The sequence below is a fragment of the Anabrus simplex genome, chromosome 10 (assembly GCF_040414725.1).
Source record: "Anabrus simplex isolate iqAnaSimp1 chromosome 10, ASM4041472v1, whole genome shotgun sequence".
In the NCBI taxonomy this organism is placed as follows: Eukaryota; Metazoa; Arthropoda; class Insecta; order Orthoptera; family Tettigoniidae; genus Anabrus; species Anabrus simplex.
The window spans coordinates 42,415,798-42,441,292 of NC_090274.1; the positions used below are offsets into that span (position 1 = coordinate 42,415,798).

Here is a 25,495-nt window from a genome sequence, read left to right on the forward strand (position 1 = left end):
ATCAAGTTTGTCTTCTCTTTTCAAACACCAACTGTAGTCAGCCGTCATTGGTTCATCCCACCTCCCGTAGTATCTTCTTTCTGCTTCCTCGATGTCCTGGTGGAACCTCTCTCCCATCTCTTCACGAACAGCCCCAAGATTTTACGGAAAGTGATAGAGATGAGAATGAAGGAAGTGCACCTTCAGACGCATTCTACACCCCAACTCTTTCACATCATCCAACATCGTTTACACTATTGTTTCATATTGTTCATCCATTACATTTCCTAGGAACTTCATCATGACGTCTCTTATTGAATTCCATGCAGCAAGTTCCATGGCATTCATCGCCTGTTCAAAGTTTCTGTCTTTCAGAAGTTTTCTAATTTGTGGTCCATTAAAAATGCCTTCCTTGAATTTTGCATCAGATAAATGTGGAAAATTGCTTGCAATGTACTTGAAACAGGGGCTACTTTTGTCCAAGGCCTTAACGAACTGCTTCATGATTTCCAGTTTCATGTGTAGCGGTGGCAAAATAAATTTTTGTGCATCAACTAAGGCACCATTTGTAACATTTTTCACACCAAGTGTCAAAACTTGTCTCTTGGGCCAGGAAGGTGTAGACCAGTGTTTGTCCGTAGCTCTGCTGTCCCATTCACATAAATAACAAGAGAATTTAGTGCTTGTTGTCCTAACAGAATACCACACACCTTCAAGTCACTACACAAATCTCACCGGTGCTCATGATACTTGATTTTATCTATAAGAGTTTGCATTGTGATATAATTTTCTTTTAGTGAAACGGAATGTGCCACAGGAATCGAAGCTAGAATGTTTCCGTTATGAAGTGGTACAGCCTTTAAACAAACCACGGCCACTCTAACAACAGCCGATTCGCTGTTATTACAAAGCAGCACTGTGCCGATGTGACACATTTTCAGACAGTAAATGGCAAATAACGCGGAAACTACAATAGAACCAATGACATTTCTGTAATCAGGAGACCTTATTTAGTTAAAAATCACGTATCATATGCTTTGCCGCAAAAATCATGCTGGGTATTGTTGTTATTCTTTATTTGTGATTTTATATCCTTTTGTCTTACAGACAATACAAAGGTAGCAGAGAAAGAACCAGAGAAATCTGAAGATGCTGTTGATGAAACTTCTGAAGAGGAAGATGAGGAGGAACCTGAGCCAGATACTACACTATTTATCAAAAACCTCAACTTCAACACAAGGGAGGATGCAATCAAAGAGGTAAGACCCGTTTGTAATTTTAAGTTCATTTCTTTGACTGCGGTGGACTTCTTCCCCGTCATTTGTTATCAGACTTGTAAGAATTGGTCCCACTACTTGATAGTCCTTCAAGAAATGAGCATAGTTCTGAGCATACATTAGACTTCCAAGTAACATTGTAGAGAGAGAGAGAGAGAGAGCAGTGTTCTCCCTAGGACATTTTTAATAGGCGCACCGCTCTGCCGTTTTTACAGACTGCCCAGCTAATATAACTTAGTGACATGGTATTTACGTAATAGTCACTGGGTGTTCCAAATACATCAGCCTCATGTCGGTAGATTTACTGGCACGTAAAAGAACTCCTGCGGGACTAAATTCCTGCACCTCAATGTCTCCAAATACCATAAAAGTAGTTACTGGGAGGTAAACCAATAACATTAAAAAAAAAAAAATGTTATGCTCAATTAAGGAGCGCGTGTGAACTTATTTAGCTCAACGTTTCTTCTTGTCTACCCAAAATCTCTTCTTTGCTGTGCTGCTTTTTGCGTTCTTCCGTCTATCCTGTAGCTTTTTTTTAGGTTGATCAGCAAATTTGTGTTTGTAGACATGATATTATATAGGCTTTTGGGCTTGTGCCGTGTCAAGAAAATAAGGTGAAATTCTTAACGTTTTGCAGAAAACTATGCTCTGCGTCCTCAGAAGAATTCTCGACTGTCCACAAGAAAGGCTTACGTAGTAATCCTAACAGTTTCAACAGGGACACCGGCAATGAATTAAGTAATACCTCGTTGCCAGCCATTAAGAATTTATGTAGGTAGTTCCCTTCCCTGACCCTTCACTATTGTTATTTCATCTTGGTGTTTTCTAAATTCGTACGTTCCTCGTCACCAGATGTTTCATTCCAGGCTTATGTCTATGTCTTACACCTGTCATATGTTACGCAAACACGTTATGTGAACCGTTTAGTCTGATTGTGATGGTTCGGTCAGCTTCCGCTTCGAACGCTAGTGCTGTGCCATGTCATAGGGGACATCTGGTGGTGAATCAACGTACCATTTCCACTTCTACTTCTATTATAACGTTCCAAATTCAAAAGTGTCACTGTTTAAGAAGCCTTTCTCGTAGACAGTCGAGAATTCTTCTGAGGACGCAGAGCATAGTTTTCTGCGAAACGTTAAGAATTTCACCTTATTTTCTTGACACGGCAAAAGCCTATACAATATCATGTCTATAAGTACAGGCCGTGAAAGCGTTAATGGCAAAATTTGTGTTTGTTTATGAGATTTCTGAATTTTTTTCGGTCTTGCATGATTTCTTCATTTATACCAATTTCCTGAAGACCTTTGTTTACTTCTGTAAGCCAGTTGTGATTTTTTAGAGATACTGCAAGATTTAGTATTTTCTTTGTTAGCCTACTAATCAGGTGACCATAGAATTTTAATCTTCCTTTTCTAATGGTGTCTGATTTTTTCTGTTACTTGATAGATTTCCTGTGATTTCCTTTTCATCCAAATGCCATTGTCTCATTTAGGTCCTAGAATTTTCCTGAGAATTTGTCTTCCCTTGCTTTTCGAAGTTTTTTTTTGATCTGCCACAAATTATCCGAGTTTCTGATGCATAAAGGGCTTCTGGTTTGACAACTGTGTTGTAGTGTTGTAATTTTGTGTTTTGGGATATAGATTTTTTTGTTGTATCTGCTTCAGACAATTTGGTATGCTTTTTGTAATTTTGTAATTCTTTCTTTGCTTGCTGATTTATCCCGTTTGGTTGTATAATTTCACCCAGGTATTTGAATTTATCTACTTGGGAGATTTTCCCATATCTAGTGATTAGAGGATGGTTGTAAAATTCTGATTTTGTACCTTCCATATACTTTGTCTTTTCGTTTGAAATTTGCAGACCTGTTCTAGCCGCTATTTCATGAAGTTTTTCTATGGAATGGAGTGCTTCTTGTTTGTTGTCGGAGAGGATTGCCAAGTCATCTGCAAATATTGATCGCTTTAGTTTCATTTTTCCATTCTCAAACCACTTTTTCCAGAACTAGATTGAATAGTAGTGGTGATAATCCATTGCCTTGTCTGACCCCTGTTGTAATTTCGAATGGCTCTGAAATTTCTCCTAAAAATTTAATTTTTGTTGTTGTGCCTGTTAGAGTTTGCTTGATCAATTCCCTTGTTTTTCTGTTGACTTGAAATTCCTCAGGTATGTTGAATAGAGTCTGTCGGTCTATTGAATCATAAGCTTTTTTGAAATCAACAAAGGTAATTATTGTTTGTTTTGTTTTACGAATTTGTAAAATAGTTTTTAGGTATAAGACTTGTTCTGGGCATGATTTTCCTTTTTGAAACCCTGCCTGATATTCTCCAATGATGTGGTAGGTTTGTTTTTCTAATCTATTCAGTAGGGCTTTAGAGAAAATTTTGTAGATGACTGATAGTAACGAAATCCCTCTGTAATTGTTTATATCTGATTTATCCCCTTTCTTGTGGAGTGGGTGACTTGGTGCACATTTCCAGTCTTCTGGAATTTTCTCAGTATTCCAAATGTTCTCTATGATTTCTTAAATTGCGTAAGCCATTTCCTCATCACCTGTTTTCAACATTCCAGCAATTATCCCATCTTCTCCTGGTGCTGTATTATATTTTAATTCTTGAATTATTTGCTTGATTTCTTCTAGAGTGGGAGGTTCTGAGTCTGGATTTGGTGTAGGTTTCTCAAAGGTTAATTGGTTTTGGGAACTTTTGCAATTTAATAGACTTTTAAAGTATTCTGCAAGAAGTTAAGCTTCCTTAAAACAGTTGATGGTCATTTGAAGCTCCTCAGGTGTATGGGTAGGTGTTGCATTGTCATCAGCATATTGAAGCTCCATTGTGCAAGTATTATGAGTTTATCTCTGAGAACAGAGCCTGGTTTGGTTGAACAGTCCGCCATCACACCGAAACTTAATTTCCACACCTACATGGTCGATAGTAGAAGTCTCGTGAAGCATGGCTGCCAAGTACAGGGCAGAAAGGGTGGGGGCAAGCACACATCCTTGCTTAAGCACATTTCTAATAGGGAATTCTTCTGATAGCTCATTCAGGTGAAGAACTCATCCAACCATTCCATCATGAAGAGCCTGGATTAAGCCTACAAAACGGTCAGGACAGACAAAGCGCCGTGATACCATCCACTAGCTTCTCTAGGAACAGAATCAAAGGCTTTTTTTTCCAAATCATGGTGTTGGTATCCGTACCAGGTGCCCACAACTTACGAAGTACATAAGGACATACACTTTGAAACAAAATAATCAATAGATCACTACATCTGATAAAAAGGAATACCTTTTCAAGTTACGAATGTTCCCCTTAAAGCTACATAAAAGTCATTACCCATATTACTGTTGGACAAACATATATTATGAATGAAGTTGCTTGTCTACACAGATAAGGATACCAACTCCCAGATCAACTCAAGAACATTTGGCTGCTGTAGGAGCAACGAAATAGTTCGGCATCAACCACAGCAGTTTTGATGTGTCATTTAGTTTCAAGTTTGGATATGTTGTTCGGACTTCATCAATGTTTTAAATTAAGACTGTAAATTTTGACATACCAGAGTGTTTAAATTATTATTGGTTATATGTGTGCATATGTCTTCCAGTTGGAGCATGGCTGAAGATGAGCCAATATATATGGGGTCGAAACTAGTCCCAGTTTTATAAGACAATATACAAGCTAATGGTATTGAATAGGTGGACCATTTTCTACCCTTTGATGTTGTTGTTTGAGTCATCAGTCCATAGACTGGTTTGATGCAGCCTTCCATGCCACCCTATCCTGTGCTAACCTTTTCATTTCTACGTAACTACTGCAACCCTTTGATAGTGATAGTAATACTAAATGAAGCGAGATTTGTTGTTCTCTGCATTTCTCTTGGATTTGTCTAGCACAAAAGGTCATGTCAATGGTACCTCTTGTGGCATGAAACCCACACTGAGGCTCAGGCAGTACCATTTCAGAGACAGTCTGAAGACGGTTCAACAAAATCCTTGCCAGAACTTTCCTTGCTGTGGATAGTAGGGAAATGCCATGATAATTGCCACAGATACCTCGATCATCTTTCTTGAAAATGGTTACTATGGTGGCATTTTTCATGTTGGCAGGCACCTTCTGTGTTTCCCAAATTACAAGAATTAGGGAGAAACTCTTGGTCTTCATAGTCCTCCACTTCGAATAAGTTCCAGAGGGATGTTATCTGGTCCAGAGGATTTTCATGGTTTCATACTTTTGAGGGCTTTGGTGAATTCATGGAAGGTTGGTTGGACTGCCATCCACAGTTGCAGAGGATGTTGTGGCACATGTTGGAGGAAGTCTTCGGCAGCAACTGAGCTTCGATTGAAAAGTAGGCTGAAGTGTTCTTTCCAGCGTCTTAATATGTCTTGACTGTCTGTAAGGATGGTGTTATTGTCAGCGGCTTTCAGCGCACCTGATGAAGAGCGAGAGGGCCCAAAAAGTTCCTTTAGTTTGTCATAGAAATTCTGAAGGTGTCTGGTATCGGACAAATTCTGAAGTTCCTTGGCTTTCTGCTGCCACCATTCATTTTTCATCTGTCTTATATCAACCTGACATTTCATTTTAAGCTCTTGGAAATGTGCTTTCTTCACTACAGAGGAAGGGTCTTATGCATAAGGGATTGGTAAACTTCCCTTTTTTTTTTTTACTAATTAGTTTCAGAATGTTTTTATTATTATCATCAAATCAGTCATTTCTATTCCTTTTCTCGTAGCCAGTTGTTTTTTTCTGCTGAATCTTTGATGATAGTTTGAAGAGTGTCCCATTCCAGCTCCACATCCTTGGTATTGATTTGATTGGAAGTCAGTTGCTCTGTTATGGCATTTTAGAATTCCAATAGACTCAGTAACTTCCCACTCTCCACAGTAGTTTTAATTTGAGATGTTTCATGTATTTTTGCAGCATTTCAAGAAGTGTGGTCCCATTCATTACGTGACAGTCGCATTGAAGAAAGACCCTAGTAAACCAGGTGAGCTGCTCTCCATGGGGTATGGCTTCATCCAGTTCAAGAAGAAAGCTGCTGTGGAGAAGGCATTGAAGACTCTGCAACACACGGTGTTGGAAGGACACACCCTTGAGCTGAAGCGCTCCAATAGAACTCTACAGTAAGTCGCAACAGGTTAAGTTTATTTTGTAAAGCACCCAGTTTCTTTATACAGGGTGTTCACAAACAATATGAACTGGGTATATGAATATTATAGTGTTTGTCATATTGATAAACAATTTGAAAGAAATAATATTGTAGCAGCGCATAGGGGCATTGATAAAATAATTATTAAAGAAAACTTTTGGATCATTAAATAAAATTTAGAATAATTAAAATAATATTCATCAAATCAAAATTAAACCAGGCAAAATACACAGAAACTAAGAGCAGAATGTGGACGGCGGAAGGAACCCTACGAGGTTGTGGATCGAAGGACTTTTGTGGCCAAAACTTCGACCAAATAATAATTTAGTTAATACCTACTTATAATTAATACTTATTTAGAAAAGGATATAAGGAACACTACTGGTGGCATAAACACAAAAAGAAAACCAAACCCCGAAGAAATGAAGTTGCATCAGAGAAAATTACAAGATGAAAATATGAAGCAACCACCTTCACCAAAGAAATAACATACAGGTCATAGGAAAACATGTTAAAATGAACCAGAATTACTGAGGTCAAGCTTAATGAAAATGGAGTAACAGGAAATGGCACAGCAAAATTAATTACCAATAACCGCACAGGAGTTACCTTTCGATTTTTTTTAAACCAATCAAATTTTCAGTGTTTAATTAGACGCTTGTTACCTTGTCCTTGGAAACATTTTGAAGCTTATATCTTGTGCAAGTCCCAGAAAAATAGATATGTGTGGTGCAGTGTGTCCCACAAATTTTCGACAATAAAATTTAATACAGTTTTAAATGATCCAGTGCGACAGGCTTTGGCAGCCGGCACAATTCCTAACCTCGCCGCTAGATGGGGGATTCATTCATTCCATTCTTGACCCAGTCAAATAACTGGGAACAGGCTGTGGATTTTCATTCATTTAAATGATCCAAAATTGACTTGAGGAAGGCCAAATATGTAAACTCTTGCAGCACACATCAAAAATTTGAAACATCACGCCATTGTCATTTTATCAGCTGTTGAGTTTAGCCAATCAGATCGCTTCACGGATGAATTCAAATGGGCATTTTGAAGCGGTGGTGCTAAATCTGCACATTGGTTAAGATCGACCGCTACCTTCCCAATCCTAGCCCTCTCCCATTCTTGCCTTGCCAAAATCCTTCGATGTGTTAGTGTGACATTAAACTACACGCACACACACACACACACACAGACCCTAGCAGCTTTTTCATCTCTATGGTTTACATTTGGCGTTCATTCTTTTTGTGTCTTGTCCAGTATTTATGAGCCATACATAAGGGCAGGTCTGTTGTCCATCTTTTAGAATTTGTTAATTTTGACTGTAAACTTTAACCTTTAGAGCTTGTATGTCGGAAGTGTTCCTGTAACCGGTTTCCAGTGGCTAAATAAACATCGGGTTGGGCAACGTGACGACTATAATAAAGGAATTTGGAGCGGGTCTGGGAAACCTACCAGGGCCATTGGGATACGAAGGTTGCAGGTTTTCAAAAAAATCAACGGTGATCCCTTGATTCAGGATATTTTCCAAAGTAAATATTAAAAACAAATTCAGAACAAAATCCACCTATCCCAACAATCCAGTTACACTATTTCCAAAATACAAATTAGATGTTGTTTGCCAAGAGCTTTGCTTTTAGGACAGGAGGTTAACCACGGATATCTTAACATAATGCAACTTCTACAATGCAATTTTGAGGCTAAGAGGAACCACAGGATACAAATACCATATTAAATGAAAGTTAACTTGCTTTCCAAGGCATCTGAGAAATTGAGTGACGAGTCTGGGCGAGTAGGGCAAACTCCTATGTGAAAATACAAGCGTACATTAAGTGTAAATTAAGGTGAAACTAAAACCAACAGTGGTTACCCCAAGGTAGCCCATACCAGGAGCAAGGATTCGCCGACGTGCACCTGATCACTGGACTGACGAGAGAAAGAAAGGCGATGAAATCTTGCCTCACTCTCTTAAAAAGGTAAGGCTGGCCCCGGTGTGATTACCGAGTGACCAATCAGAGCACAGGAGCTTTCCCATCACCACCCAGATCCACCAATCAAAACTCTTTATCAAGTTGCGATGTTTCCACAATATTCCAGAACATGGCGAACCTTCCATGCTTCTAGATTTGGCAGGGGCCAACACACCCTGTTCCGAAAGTCTGCATCACAACATTTCCGGAACATTACCAAATATCACTGAACAGTAATAATTTACAATCTAGTAGTTACTTAGGTAGATAAAGGGAATACAAATAAAATATTCTGCATTAATATTGTACATCATACAGTAAACATTTCTTTGAAAAAAATTCTCCACAGGTCTAAGTTCCGACATAATGTTTACTCGAGGAATAATGTGTTATAACGGAGGAATTGAAGTACTTCGCAATTCTCAGGCAATACTTAGACTTTAGAGAATCCACGGTCTTCTGAATAATATTCTTAGCGAATTTAGGCAGGCATTCTGCCGAACATATATCAAGCGCTGTGTTTACATTGGGAAGGCACAAAATGGCCTCGCGAAACTCGAGTAGTCTGAGCAGTTCTGATATTAGTGCGATTATAAACGATTTTAACTATAGTGAAGAAGATTGTATTTCTGAACTTGATTCGGGAAGTGAGTATCGTGGTGCTTTGGAAGTATCCAGTGAATCTGAAGTTGTAACACCTGCTCAAGAAAACCAGGCCTTCATCCAGGTGATTGCTTTGAAATGTACCATACCAAAAAAGTGTACAAGTGAATACACTCATGGACATTGATAATTCTGCATATTCAATGTTTGTGTAATCATGTAATGTCTTTTATTCCAGCTTGAGTTTTGTAAATAACTTGTTTTAGCCTTAAGAAAAGATAGCCATAGTATAACCATACATTTCACGAAAAATAAAGAAGAGTAGAGGTAGGTGACCAGGTAAACAAATTTGAGTGCTAAGGGTTAACCCAGTAACGCCAGAGTTTTCAATTTTTGATTTTTTTACTTTTATTTAATATTCCCAGCATTTACATCTTAGAACATTTAGAAGTCATTTTTATAAAAATAGGATGGTTGGTTCATAAATGAGAGTCTGGTACTGTACGGTATCACACGGTGCTTGACATAACTTTTGAGTGAAACATAAAAATTGTTACCACGTTAGAATACCATGAAATTTAATGCTTAATATTGTTACAGGATATATCTTACATATTACTCAGCAATAAACAAAAGAACAAACGGTGTTTATATCCTCATCTGTGGCATCCCTTTAGGAATTCAAAAAAAATAATGTTGGCTTAGGCGTGACATATCTTTAGGAAATTGGAATAATACCACTATAGACTTCAGTTTTTTATTTAGTCACCTATTTCCGCTTTTAACTAGTTTTGGATGGCAAAAAGTAGTTTACACAGACAGCAAAACTTTACTTCACGCATGCTGTGTGGATGCAGGATTCGCATCTGGCAGCCACACAGTGCCAGCGTTAGAGCAGTATACAGTAATGATGTAGGCCATTGAATCTCAGGGTGTCAGATACTCTAAAAAGAAAATAAGTGAGAACAGCTGTATTTATTTCTCTTCAAAATACCACCCAAATATATATCGTAATAAATATTTTGCACCTACCTTATTCTGGTGGTGGCACTTGCACATAAGCCACTTAGAAGTAAAATGGCGATGAATATTTTCATTTCTTAGCAGTTACTTTAGGACTTTAGTGGACTGTTGTGGACCAGATAGCTGGTGGGCAAGGTGATGATTTCACTCTCTTCGCAGGCCAAGAATCATTGTCGGACGTGGATTCTCTACTCCTGTGCGGAATTTGCTGCTTCAGCACTACTTCAGATGGTGCGCGGAGTTGACGTCCTGTAAGGTTATCTGCAAGACCCCCTTCATCTTCCTCAGCCGAATTTTCATCAGATAATACACTAGATTCCGGTGGTTCAATGCATATGGCTTCCGCATCAGTATCCTCTTCTTCAATAACACATAGAACCTCCTCAAGCATCAAACCACTCAAATGAAGTTCACACATAATTAGACGCAATACATCGCACACTCCGTGTGTGTTATGATGAGGAAGATTTTTTTTAGTACAATCTACAATTATACAATTTGAATGACACACATCAGTCACATATAATGACACAGTATGAATTGTTTCTTACTGAGCTCGATAGCTGCAGTCGCTTAAGTGCGGCCTGTATCCAGTATTCGGGAGATAGTGGGTTTGAACCCCACTGTCGGCAGCCCTGAAGATGGTTTTACATGATTTCCCATTTTCACACCAGGTAAATGCTGGTGCTGTACCTTAATTAAGGCCACGGCCGCTTCCTTCCCACTCCTAGCCCTTTCCTGTCCCATCGTCGCGATGGTGCGATGTAAAGGAACTTGTAAAAAAAAAAAAAAAAAAAAAAAAAAAAAAAAAAAGATTTTTTTTAAATCACCCTTAGAAATAAGGAGGAAAAAAGGAGCAAAAAGGTATGGTAAACGCCGTGCGGTACCATACTGTACCCATGAAGTAATTAGTGTCATAACAGCGAACACAGAAATGCTGACCAATTGCTTTTTATTTCAAGTCATAGACTGATATTTCAAGATAATAAACCACGTGGTGCAAAATGGTATTGTCAAAATTTTTAAACAAAATAAAGCAACGTACCTTAGACGGACAGTTATTTTTATTCCTCTCGACATGATCTCAAATTCCAAGCAGTTATCGCCGCAAACACACACTTAAATAAAATGCTCTCATGATTTCAGGCATTGTAGAGCGTATCTCCTTGACAGTGTAAAGCGGAATTGCCAGATTTATGACACAGGTAACGATCATTATGAGAAAATCTGAAGTAAGGTACTATACGGTACCGCACGGCATTTCCGGGTTAATCAAAATTATTTCATTTTAATTTTTTTTTAGTGTTGCAATACTTGGACATTAAACCAGATAGAAATGAAATGCTTGGAGGCATTTGAATTGTTGTGTTGTCATAAAATGTTCAGAATTTCTTGGACTGCAAAAATGTCAAACGTTGAATTCCTCAACAAAGTTAAGCGAAAAAAGTCACTGCTACTAACGATTGAGGAACAACGTCTTTACTGGTGAGGATATGCAATGTGCCACTCACACCTGATGCCGGCAATAGCAAGAGACCTCATCAGTGTGAAAGTTCCACGCAGAAGACCTCGAAATTCGTTCATGAAGGATGTTGGTGTAAAAATGTGAGTGTGAAGCGGAATGTTGAAGATCATAAAACTAGGAAAACATTTGCGGCAACTGATCAGTCGTAGGACTGTACAATAGAGAGAGAATGCAATTGAATCATGACTTGTTAAAAGGGTGTAAGTCCATAGAACCTAATTTTAAGAGTCCTAAAAGAACGTTATTTATCAACCGGTTAATTTTGTTCTTGTAAATTGCACTATTCTCATGATTCAACCTGTAATGTATAACATGGAAGATATAAGTTCTTCAGTTTTAATAAAATTTTACATACAGATTAACGTGTTTAAAGTACATGGGTTTAAGTCCTTGAAACAATTCATTCTTGAATATTGTTAGTATGTGACATAGTTTTAAACAATACACATGTAAATATTTTCATTATGCCTGTTTTTTTAAATATTAATACCACCGAAGTGACATAGACATACTTGTTACAGACATGTGACAGATGGTAAAAGTACTTATTAGGTTCGTATAAAATGTTGTAATTTGCAAGGTATTAAGACATCGAAAGCTAACTACTTGAGAAGTCATGAGCGTGAAATTATTTCATTTGTCTTCGTCACTAACATCAGCCCCTCTGTCTTCATTGTTCCGCCGTAGAATCTCCTGGTCAAATGTGTCTTCTGCTGTACCACAAGGAATGTACGGTAGCACCTGATGAATATCAGCTAGTTTTTTTTTTTTTTTTTTTTTTGTGTTGATGGGAACACTACCCTGCAGGTGTGCTTAAGTCTTTGGAAGAACTATTGCCTGCACTCGTGGCTGTGCAAGTCTGAAGGTATGACAAGCATCTTCAATACTATGCTGCAGGACTCCAGGACTAAAGTTGTTTTAACATAACGTTGTGTATTGAGGTCTGTAGACCTTGTAACTTAACTCAAAATTGGTAAAAATTGGACTTAAGCCCTTTTAACAAGTCTTGATTCAATTAGTAACTGATTGCTGTAGTCTCTGATGTCTTCTTTTTTGCGGTTTAGCAAACTAAATGTCAGCGGCTTCATTTGCCTCCCTTTCCTCTCCTTTCCTAACCTAACTTCACACTATTTCCTTCCATCCGATAGTAATCAAGTTCTGCCAGCTAGTAGTACATTGGTATCGCTGGAAGTTGTTTTGGTTATTAATTGGTATGTTTCCAACTCCAGGTCTGAAGTTGCCACAGCCAGGAAGAAAACTAAAATAGGAAAGCAGACAGGGTGCAAAATATTAGTGAGAAACATTCCTTTCCAGGCAAACAAGAAAGAAGTTGAAGATTTATTCAAGTAAGTTTATGTTACTTTAATTCTCAGTCTTGGTCTGTATTAATTTGGTCCTAACTTGAACTGATCTAACACAGGGCTAAATACCGTATTTACGCGAATAATCCCCTCATATTTAAAACAAAAAAAATTGAGCCACGAAATTGGGGTGCGGGTTTCATTCGCATCAAGGTTGGCAAGTTTACGATGTTGGATGTACAATTACGCTTTGTGTAACCGCAGATGGAAGAAAACTGTCCCCATATATCATATTTAAACATAAAACAATTCAGTCTTTTAATTTTAAAACTGCATTTACATTTTTTCTAAATAGTATTTTACAGAGTAATTTAAATTCAAAATTTCTCCGTGTCGCAATAGAATGCGTCTTCCGGAATGTGCAGGGGTAGCTTTCCGCACTTTCTTTCCCTTTGGTGTGTTTCATAGTCGCTAAGTTCGAGTGAAATTGTAATTCTTTTGTATTCAGCGCTTTAAGGAATGCCACAATATCACATAACAGGCAGCGTGCGGAGAAGCAGAATGCCGCGAACACTGGCGCTGTCGACAGTTGGGCGAAAAAGCGTGGCTCATAATTATAATCAGTTCGTATGCACCGAATAATACTGTCACTGCCAATGAAACTGCTATTTTTTAATTCCTAGCCAAAACGGGTGCTTTTTAAGGGAGATGTGGTCACTGTATCTGTGTTGCAATGCACACGGAAGTGAAAGACTTCCTCCCCTCGTCATAGGAAAGCTCAATAAGCCACGATGTTTTAAGGGCGTTGGGTACTTTCCGTGCAAGTACAAGGCATCTAAAAATGCAAACAGTACAGTAATCCAAAAAAATAAAGCACTTGCACAGAGGAGCCAGCATAATTTGTCCTCATCTTTGAATCGTGTTTCTTTTTTTCTTTCGTTGCATGACTTATCCAAGTGCATTATTTGAATACTGTAAGTGCACCTTGTTGGATACATTTCGGGAAAAAAAAAATTTCCATGGCATTTGAAAGGTTTAAACTGTGAATCAATGTTAGTTGCTTGCAGTAACGGGTCTTCAGTATTTTGTGACGCAGCAAGGGTTGGCATTTCTGAAGCACGAGTTGGCAGTTAAATCGAAGTCACGTAATTTGAAGTCAGATTTTTGCGTCCCAAAGAGTTCGAATTAACAAGGTTTTACTGTATCGAAAAAGTAACGTCAGTGTTTGCTGGTGTGTCTGTTTCAAGTGTTATCAACTCAAATGTGTTCATGCAGAGCAGCTATATCTGTAAATTTACACGTTCATATTTGCGTAAAGACAACGTGGACCTTGCAGAGTGATATGAAATGTTTGTTTATGCCTACTTTACTCCTACAATGGAAGGAATTTTAGTTTCTTTTTTCTAAAATGATCTTTCTTAAAATTAGGGTGTGGGGATTATTTAGCAGCGGGGATTATTCGCGTAAATGCGGTACATCATACTCTCACATATTAAATGACTTGTGGGCCAATCTTGTCAAGTACTATAAAAACTTATGATGTAACATAAATTTCTGGTGAAGTTCTTTGTTTCTTCATTCATGCTGTGGTGAAGAAGCTGGTTTACATGTGATTACTTTTGAGGAATGAAATGTTCTACCTTTTGGCAGGTGACCATTTTTCATTTGACAGCTCCTTATAGTTTGCTGGCCTTACTTGCTTATACAAAGTGCGTGGTCTCTGTCAGGCTTAGTTACTAATGTTAATGGCACACAATTTTTCCATTCTTTTTCAGAACATTTGGAAAACTGAAAGCACTACGATTGCCAAAGAAAATGGTTGGAACAGGACCACACAGAGGCTTCGCTTTCATTGAATATTACACGAAGCATGATGCCAAGGTGAGTAGGAACATTTTAGTGTGGTCATCTGTAAAGAGATGTATGTGCATGGGGTTGATAATCAGATTATTTTTAATTCTTCTAATACTGAATGTAATCTACTGTGGAGACAAAGAGTCTTACTGCAAGAAATTATTATTTGAGAGGCATCAAGATGCAAAGCCATCCGAATCCAAATTAACAAAAAAGTTCAGGAAAGGAGAAAAACATGCCTATGCTTTCCACTTGTATTTATAATATGTGACCTGTTGTGCAGAAAGGGACCTAAAATGGGATTTTTCATTTTTTCATCTTACCAAAACAACATCTAAATCAACCACGATCTTGCATTGCATAAACAATGTTCAGCTGTTTAAAGTTTCAATATTGGTTTGGAAATGGAGATAGAAGTATCTTTCATGCACCTCTGCTTCTCGCAACCAATGAAATTCGTTGGTGCGTGCACCAAACCTCTGATTGTGATTTCCTCCTCTCATTTAAGGTTAAACAGTGTTTTCTCGGTAGTGTTTAAACATGGCCGGTTGAACATCGGTTCTAGACAGTGTCTAAGTGATAAATAACGTTTCTACAATGTGGCAGCCATACTTAGGCATTATTTAACCGTAGACATCGTCTAACCGTTTTTGCAATCGGCCCAGAGCTTTTTAAAAAATAGCTCGTGCTTCTAGGTGCAGTACTTCAGAAGATATTAATTATTGACTTGCTATTAAGAAAACTGCTCTTTTTTTTAAAATTTTTTTTTAAAGAAAAATGCCATTACAGTTTTAACTTATTTTCTTACCAATTGTACAAAGTTTTCATGACATCTTGTGGCAAAGACTCGAACTGCTGTGTAACTTGGTTTAAGAAGATCCGTAGGTAGCACAAGAAGTCAAAACATAGAAATGCAAATTTTACACCACGGGCACTTTTGTTCAGCTTTGCTGTAAAATTTGCCATTGCCCATGTTGGACCCTTTCCACACGACGGGTCACATACAGGGTGGCCCACTTAAACGTTTCACCGCAGATATATCTGGGACAACAAGATATATTGAAAAATGACTTTCACAGGCATGAAGGCAGGGAGGGGGCTAGTTAAAGTAAATACTATGAGCCAGTCTAAAACGTAGGAAAATAGTATTTTCAACATCAACTTACTTTTTTTTTAAATGGAAAACCTGTATTATTTCGTAAGCAATCGTTAATATGAAAAATCACATAAGTAATGGCCTTTGTTTCATCGCAATAGGTCGATTACATCCCGAGATATTGCAACATGAAGTTGACGCTTGAGATAAACGAAACGCGCAGCAGTTGCACATACCGAGAGTCAAGCACGAAACTCACGGTCCTCTTACTCGCGATATGATTGCCGTACTACAATGCGACAGGCGCTATACTTAATGCTATTTGCACTGCTATCAAGAGGGATGAAAATAAGAGAATTTCGTTACAGTAACTTTGCTGTACGAATTATGTACATTCTGAAGTACTACAGTACAGAGTACTGCAATGTAGTGTGTAGGTAAATAAAACACGCAAGAGAGAAACCGTTTTGCTGTGGCAAGAAACCCTTCTTTTATTTTCATCCCTCTTGATAACAGTGCAAATAGCATTAAGTACAGTGCCTGTCGCATCGTAGTACGGCAATCATATGGTGAATAAGAGGACTGTGAGGTTCACGCTTGACTCTCGGGATGTGCAACTGCTGCGCGTTTCGTTTATCACAAGCATCAACTTCATATTGCAATATCTCGGTATGTAATTGACCTATTGCGATGAAACAAATGCCATTACTTATGTGATTTTTCATGTTAACGATTGTGCATGAAATAATACAGTGTGTCTATTAAAAAAAACGTAAGTTGATGTTGAAAATACTATTTTCCTATGTTTTTGACTGGCTCATAGTATTTACTTTAATTAGCCCCTTCACTGCCTTCATGCCTGTGAAAGTCATTTTTCAATATCTCTTGTTGTTCCAGATATATCTGCGGTGAAAGGTTTAAGTGGGCCACCCTGTATATATGTTACACTTATAAGAGGAAAAGAATTTGGGAATTACACAGCTGAAAATAAAATAAATGTGCAACTGCTATTCTCTCCGTAAGTAAGGATTTAATTTTGGACTTGGTGGATTTTAATTGCAACATAAAGGCAATTGTCAGTTCAAGATCCTGCGATACAGATACAGGAGTTGTTTTATTCTGTCCTGCAGGTTGCGTAGTAGAGTGTACTGGACATTCAGACCGACTTCCTCTGCCATCTGTCTGCTAAACATACAACTTCTTGGAACCAGTGAATTCCCTCCACTTCCTAGGTACAACTGGCATGCACGGATTGCTAAAATATAGTTATTTTTAATACGTTTTCTTAGATAGAACAGAATGTAAACACATTGCAGCAACATGGCTACACATAACCAGTTGAGTGAAGAGGATATCTGTTACAAATTAGATTAATATGTTCACGAACACAATGGTAGTGAGTTTGAAGTTGTAGGTTTGATAATAAAAATGGTGTGGGAAGCAGTTGGGACAGAAGATGAACCTGAGGGAAATTCAAATACAGTATATTGCACAGGACAGGAAATGCTCATTCAGGTATGGTCTCCATTTCAAATATTAGGCCTACTTGGACAAAAAAATAATCAATCAGTTTTAATCCTCTATGTAATTACATAATATTCCAACTAATGTCAATTTATCTTCCAATCCCGTTCAGTGAAAATATTTTATAATTTGTATGTCTGAGAGACAGTATGATTAGCTATCTAAATTTCTTCATCCGACAGATCCTGAAAATGAAATAAATTGGGGGGATTCAGGGTGAAGTCCTGCGTTCTCTGCATTACCAAGAAAATAAAGAGTCCCATCAAGTCGAGCAATTCAGACTGACTTTAAGAACAAGCGATTTAACATTAACTTGCATCATGTTGGATGCTTCTTGATGTATCATTCCGAACTGGGGGATTCCTGCATGTAATTAGGTGATCTCATTGTATCATTTTAGAGTAAGTATAGTGTATTTTCCCATGTTGAAAAATTTGGAACCGATATCTTAAGTGGTTTTTACAGAATAAATTATTTAGTGAAGGTACTCCACAACTATACCCGACAAGCAGATTATTACTCTAGGTTTCGCCAGACAGTGAGTCAAAGATAGTCTGTGGGAAAGGGTTAAATCAAGTGCTTTTTGTTAACAATAAATTCTTGCATTAGTACAAAGCTTTGTTACAACTGAAGACTCAAGAACAATGTATAAGTGAATGATTTATGGTTTACCAAAAATACAGTTTTTGTTAGTTTCATTCCTGATTTAGAAATCATTCATATTTTTTTTTAAACTCTTAGGTCATGCTCACACTCTCTCCCATTCTCATCACAAGTAGATTTTTTTTTGGGTACTTTTCTCTATCATGTTTTTGGCTGTTACGATTACTTTTTTTGCTTGTGATCTTGTCCTGGATTGCACAGTCTTATATATTAAAAAGTGATTGCCCTTATTGTGAGCATCCTCTTTGTTTTGAAATAGATTTATTTAGCTCTTTTGTGGCTTACAAACTGATATTCTAACTGCTTTTTCATGTCAGATATGTGATGAATTTGATGAGCTTTGATCGGCTTCTATGGATTTGGTGATTTCTGCTTCTTTGTATGTAAGCTGGTGGACTCGGCCATTTTTGCTTTAAAGGGCAAATTTCAACTCACGATTTTATTATAAAATAGAGGATTTTGCGTTTTTCTGTTAAAACATGACTAGAGAACTATTTATTGCACACATAATGTCTTACAGCCAAAATTGTCAAAAAAACGGACCTGGCGACATTTGCTTCTAGACACCTTCACTGCCGTGCTTAGTGGTGAAATTCAGATCTTCCTGAACCAGACATTTTCATCAGTTTCAGTCATTTACAATTTATACATCTTAAAGACTAGTGGATAGAATTGAGAGAAATTTTTTGAAATTATAGGATTAAGTTTAATTTCTTTCTGGACATACAGAGACATTCTTTTATCCATGCACAGGATTGTCACTCGTCCGGTTGTCAGCGCTGCAAGGCTGTTTCCCACCAAGCACTTTGCCGTAATGCGCTTCTCGGCGCCTCAAGTTCCCCTCCTTTACAGTTCGTCGAGAGCTTACCAGCGTAAGGTTCAGTTTAGTCAAGTGTTCACATGTTTAGTGCTCAGTGTGTTGTTCCAATGCTATTTCTGACCAAAGACCTGTCTTTACTGGAAGATTACTTCAAAATCTGGAGACTTCAACCCAGTGCGAGTAAAACAGAAGTGTCTTGCTTTCATTTAAATAATCGTTTGGCGAACGTGAAACTGAATGTTAGTTTCAGAGGGAGAATTCTTCGTCATAACTGGAAACCGAAATACCTTGGTGTCATCTTGGACCGTACACTATCCTTCAAACAACACCTCCTGAACTTAGCACAAAAGTTGAAGTCTCGAAATAACATCCTTCATAAACTGTGTGGAACTACCTGGGGATCTTCAGCAACCACTTTGCGATCTTCAGCCCTGGGTTTGGTGTATTCAAATGCTGAGTATTGTGCACCTGTCTGGATGAACAGTCATCATACAAGGCTTGTTGACACCCAGCTTAATACCACAATGCGCATCATATCTGGCGCAATCACATCTACTCCAGTTCATTGGCTTCCACTGCTAACTGGTATAATGCCACCTGATCTATGCCGATTTAATGCCCTTATGAAGGAATTTCACAAGATCTCAAGAAATCCTAGTCTACCCGTGAATAGTGACCTGCCACTTCTGAATCTTAACAGACTAAAATCACACCATCCAACTCTGCGTGATGCCTCTAACATGGATGCTAAGGATTTTAAATCTCTTGACGAGTGGAAAAGTAGATGGGAAGCAGCAACGGATGTGCGCCTTCATACCTTCTTCTCAGGTCCCAGACTTCCAAGTGGACCCCACCTACCACGCAAGACCTGGACTGCCCTGAATAGAATCAGAACAGGACATGGTCGGTGCAAAGCCGCTCTCCATAAGTGGAAAAAGCTACCTAATCCAGACTGTGACTGTGGAGCTCCACACCAGACTGTTCGTCATATCGTCAGGGAATGTAGGATTCGAGCCTATCACGGTGATGAGGATGACTTCCTGCTGCTAACTCCGGATGCTGCACGCTGGATTGAAGAATTAGATATTCAATTGTGAAGCACATGTCGCTTTGTTTCTCAGCTGTAAATATGTATATTACTGATTATGTCTGTATAAGCCATACGCTAAATAATATTTTCATTATGCGAGTGTGTGTGGATATACATAATACCTTCATAAAGTACAGCAAATCTTGTGCAAAAACGCTCCCTGTAGTTTTATTGAAGATAGATGAGCCAAATTATCTAGGGTAGAACAATACATTTCTAAAGTAGGTTTGTGTATAATGCCTGTAAGTAACCATAAGCCTAAAAATGTCCTCTTACCGAGCTCGATAGCTGCAGTCGCTTAATTGCGGCCAGTATCCAGTATTCGGGAGATAGTAGGTTCGAACCCCACTGTCGGCAGCCCTGAAAATGGTTTTCCATGGTTTCCCATTTTCACACCAGGCAAATGCTGGGGCTGTACCTTAATTAAGGCCATGGCCGCTTCCTTCCAACTCCTAGCCCTTCCCTGTCCCATCGTCGCCATAAGACCTATCTGTGTCGGTGCGACGTAAAGCAACTAGCAAAAAAAAAAAAAAAATGTCCTCACCGGGCGAGTTGGCCATGCAGTTAGGGACTTGCAGCTGTGAGCTTGCATCTGGAGATAGGGGGTTCGAGCCCCAGTGTCAGCAGCCCTGAAGATGGTTTTTGGTGGTTTCGCATTTTCACACCAGGCAAATGCTGGGGCTGTTCCTTAATTAAGGCCATGGCCGATTCCTTCCCCCTCCTGGGCGTTTGCTGTCTCATCATCGCCGTAAGACCTATCTGTGTCAGTGCAACGTAAAGCAACTTGCAAAAAAAAAAAAAAAACTCTTGAATTCCAACTTTATTTTCATATTATGATGTTTCCTACTTTTAAAGACACCACTCAAATGTATTCGTCTACTAATGTCATTCCACACCATCTCTCCACTGACAACTTGAAACATACCACTTATTGTTACAATTTATAAAATTCATCATATGCATCCATATTGCTATATTAAAATATATTAAATAGTAAACATCATTAAATAGTTTTCACTTGTAAAGTGAAGTGTATTGATTGGGTGGACCATTAAACGTAACAGTTGTTCTTAATTTAAACATACCTCTTAGTCGAGCAGCTCGTCTCCTTTCTCCCAAGTCTTTCCAGCACAAACTTTGGAACATTTTTGTAATGCTAATCTTTTGTCATAATAATAATAATAATAATAATAATAATAATAATAATAATAATAATAATAATAATATGGCCAGAACAAATTGAGCTGCTTTTCTTTGGATTTTTTCCAGTTCTTGAATCAAGTAATCCTAGTGAGGGTCCCATACACTGGAACCATACTCTAGCTAGGGTCTTACCAGAGACTTATATGCCCTCTCCTTTACATCCATACTACAACCCCTAAATAACCTCATAACCATATGCAGAGATCTGTACCCTTTATTTACAATCCAATTTATATGATTACCCCAATGAAGATATTTCCTTTTATTAACACCTAGATACTTACAACGATTCCCCTTCAATGTAGTAATTAAAACTGAGAGGACTCTTCCTAAAGATAAAAATTTCATTGTTCCGTATTGGAAAGTATCACAGTTAAATTGAAATAATAAATATGGTAGTTCAACCTATTCAATACAAGTAAATAAGAGATGTAGAGATTACATTCTTATTTAATTAAAAGTGGAAATGGTACCGGTTTCGACCCCAATCTGGGTCACCATCAGTCGATTATAACTCGAAAAACAATGCATAAGTAAGAAAGAAGTTAACGGTCAAGTCCACACAATATCAGGTGAAGAGGCGATATAAAAATGACAGGGGTAGGCACTGTTAAATTCAGACAAAATGGAATGTAAGTCACTTAAAAGAAGTAATGCGTAATCTTCTGAGCATCAGCACGGCACACGCAATGTTTGGCACTGTCTCACAATATTCAAGAAAAGCGGAGAACAGTTAAATGAGCCAGACTTCATACACCGTCAGGCACAAAGTCACAACACAATCCAAATATGAAGATCTAAAGTCATGAAGAAGCCGAAGACAAGCAGCTCAACCGAAGTAACTTGCAAGCTCCAGAAGATCGTATTATAAGTATATATATAGGCACATTTTCTTGAACTAAGCAAATACTTGATCATTAATCTATCCTTCAATCTCCGTCAGCGTATGAAACTACAGCACTTGACGTTGTAAACACCGCGCCGATCTTTCTTGACACCAGGCCAGCCTTGCACGTCGCTGTTGTGGGGTCAATGGAACACCTTCTGCAGGGACACGGGCTCGTAAGCCAGCTGCACGCAGGCGATTACCAACTGTTTGTTGTGTAACGTGGGGTGCCACAGCTTCTCGAATTTGCGCTGCTGTTGCATGGGGTTCCATCCGGGCCATCCGAATGATGCGGCGATCCTCTCTCACAGTTGTCTGTCGTGCTGGGCCTGTGCCAGGTATACAAGTGTGGGTACCTTCATTTGACCACTGCTGCCATACACGTTGTACCGTAGATGCCTGTCGGCCAACACGTGCAGCGACAGTCCTTAGCTATAATCCAGCCTCACACAGCCCAATTATCCGAGCCCTCTCAAACGGCGACGGTTGTTGATAGCGTGCTCTTCTCTGTCGTCGAGGCATGTTTGATGGGGAACACTTCACTGCACAGACTGCAAGTCAACTACGCTACACCAGAGTCCATATACTGGAGTTGATTCCTCCGCGACCAATCGCATGGGGAGACCTATAGCAACAAGCCAGTGGGTCTGAAACTTTGATCGTTTACATGCCTACATGGCATCGTTCCATATCTTGAAAATCAATACAAACGACCAATGCCTTCATGATGTTGCAATTTCCATTTTCTTAAGTGTATTATTTCATTTTTTAACTTTCAATATTGCAATGTGTTTTGCAAGAAAAAATCGTATTTTGTTCCATGGATATATTTTTCATTAATAATACAATGAGTTTAGCTATATAAACGGGTACTTTGTTTTGCTGTCAATGCTAGTATTGTATTTTGTTTCATGGATATACTTTTCTTACACAATACAATGCGTTTTGCTGCAAAAACCGGTATTTTATACTCCCCGGTGAAATCGACCGTGCGCACCTTTCGCACAAACACTTTTGATGTGACCCCTCATGGGTTAATACATGATAAGTTCTAATGTTTCAAGTAACCTATAAAGGATTATAAAGGCTGTTTAGCCCCTTAAATTTCTATTAAATGATCCTTTGTTTCCTCCTATACATCTCTAGTACTTACTAAATCCAGAATTTTTCTTCAGTCTAATTCCTGTACCCTACTGAAATTTCTATTGTTTCTTTCAGAGAGCATTTGAGGCTTTGTGTCAAAGTACTCATTTATACGGTCGGCGTCTGGTGCTGGAATGGGCAACCACAGAAGAAAGTATCGATGACATAAGGAAAAGAACAGCCGATCATTTTGCACCTGGTAAGTTTCTTTCCATTTTCAATTAATTTGCATATTTGACACATCTGTCTTCTTGCACTGCTTTATCGTTAAAAAAAATTAACTCTTTGGTAAATTGAATTATCCTTTATGTAATTGAATTATATACACACATATACATTCAGTTGTCTTGCTCATATACAAATTCTTTCTTCAATAAATCAGTCATCACTGATCTGCATTCAGGGCAGTTGCCCAGGTGGCAGATTACCCTATCAGTTGTTTACCTAGATTTTCCTTAAATAATTTCAAAGAAGTTGTCTATTTGTTGAACATCTCCCTTACTAAATTATTCCAATCCCTAATCTCTCTTCGTATAAATAAGTATTTGTCCTCTTGAATTCCAACATTACCTTCATTTTGTGTTTTACCGGGCGAGTTGACCGAGCGGTTAGGGTCGCGCAGCTGTGAGCTTGCATCCGGGAGACAATGGGTTCGAACCCCAATGTCGGCAGCCCTGAAGATGATTTTCCGTTGTTTCCCATTTTCACACCAGGTAAATGCTGGGGCCGTACCTTAATTAAGGCCACGGCTGCTTCCTTCTCGCTCCTAGGCCTTTCCTGTCCCATCTTTGCCATAAGACTTACCTGTGTCGGTGCGACGTGAAGCAGATATCATTTTGTCGGCTTTTTTTTTTAAATTTTAAACTCCACTCCTGTTTATTCGTCTACCAATGCCACTCCACGCCATCTCTCCACTGATAGCTCGGAACATACCACTTAATACATTTAAAAAATTTCATGGTTAAAAGCCTGTATTGATGGTGATTAATGATATCATATTAATATTTTGAGAGAAGTCCTCCTTTTTCAATAATAAAACAATGTATTCACTTACTAAAATGCGATTGTGTCAAGTAGGACATATTTCAATCCCTTGTCTACGTCTGTGGTAGGCTTCAGCATTATCAAATCAGTACACTTGCGCGTTGCGACGTAAAGATGGCCGCACCACTCTCTGTTTGCACCAAGGAAGAACAGAATTCCGTTGTTGTTTTTTTTTTTTTTGTCTGAGGGCATGGAGAGTTCAATGTTGGGTTTTTACAAGGAAGGATAAGAAGAGTGCAAATAACATCAGATGAGTTACTAAAGTTAATGACATTCTTGAGGGAATAGCCATCTTAAAATGTCAATGGGCTGGACATATTGCTCGAATGGAAGATGATAGAATGGAGTCCAAGAGATCATCAAAGGCCTAGAGGAAGACCGTCAGACAGTTGGGACAAAGACATCAAGAGAATAGCTGGTGCTACCTCGCAGAGAACTGCTCGAGACCGTTCCCACTGGAGAGTTCTGCTAAAGACTTACCTGAGTTTATGATTTAAAGAGGCCACATCATGTAATGATAGAATTGGCTGATGATGATATATTTTCTATGTTTTTGGAATTGTTCTTACTCATTAAATAGCTGAAGATGTCTCAGAAGATAGGATGAAACATGTCCTACATGACATAATTGTATTTTAATAAGTGAATACATTGATTGAAAAGGGTGGTCTTCTCTCAAAATATTTATACGATATACCACTTAGTCAAGCAGCTTGTCTCCTTACTCCCAAGTCTTCCCTGCTCAAAATTTGCAACATTTATAGATACAAGAAAGCACCTTTCTGTATTTCTAAAATTTTAACTCTGTGCATTCTCTGCATTCCTGTGGTGTGGAAACCAGTCAAGAATCAGTCCATACAATTACAGTTTGGATGGGAGCAGTTAGTACTATACTTCGTTTGTTCATTTACCATGGACTTACTCATTCTACATTATTTCATAGGAAAAGCTTTCGGTTTTCTTTGCCCTATTACGTGTTATCTCTGTTATGTTATCTCTGTATTGTCACTTAATAGGCTTCTAAGAGAGTCACAAAGTTCCCACCTATACAATACAAGTTTCTTCAATTTATTTACATTGATTAGTACATGTTTCATCCTAGAATATTGCACAGTCAGTTATACATTAACTTTTACTAGTCTGGCTTTATTATTAGTTCACAAAAACGTCCCACATAACATAAACGAAGACTTAATATTTACACCTTCAAATACCAAAGGCTGCATTTTAATGTCAACAAGAAATCTGGTTCACTTCAAGAACAACTTACATCAACGCCACATCGTATGACCTTCAGAAGAAATTTTCAACCGACATTAACTTGTCATTTTAGCCTCAACATAGTT

The 25,495-nt window shown here is 38.4% G+C and overlaps 1 protein-coding gene across 2 annotated transcripts in view; it reads left to right on the top strand.

Annotated features, from left to right (window-relative positions):
* The window catches only part of LOC136882359 (probable RNA-binding protein 19), an 80,451-nt gene that overhangs the window by 53,285 nt on the left and 1,671 nt on the right, over positions 1-25,495 (top strand). For both annotated transcript variants that reach the window (XM_068229545.1, XM_068229546.1), the window contains 5 exons: positions 1,087-1,238; positions 6,173-6,375; positions 12,755-12,871; positions 14,602-14,707; positions 23,181-23,304. In XM_068229545.1, the coding sequence (XP_068085646.1) occupies positions 1,087-1,238; positions 6,173-6,375; positions 12,755-12,871; positions 14,602-14,707; positions 23,181-23,304 (702 nt within the window). The remainder of the gene's footprint in view (positions 1-1,086; positions 1,239-6,172; positions 6,376-12,754; positions 12,872-14,601; positions 14,708-23,180; positions 23,305-25,495) is intronic.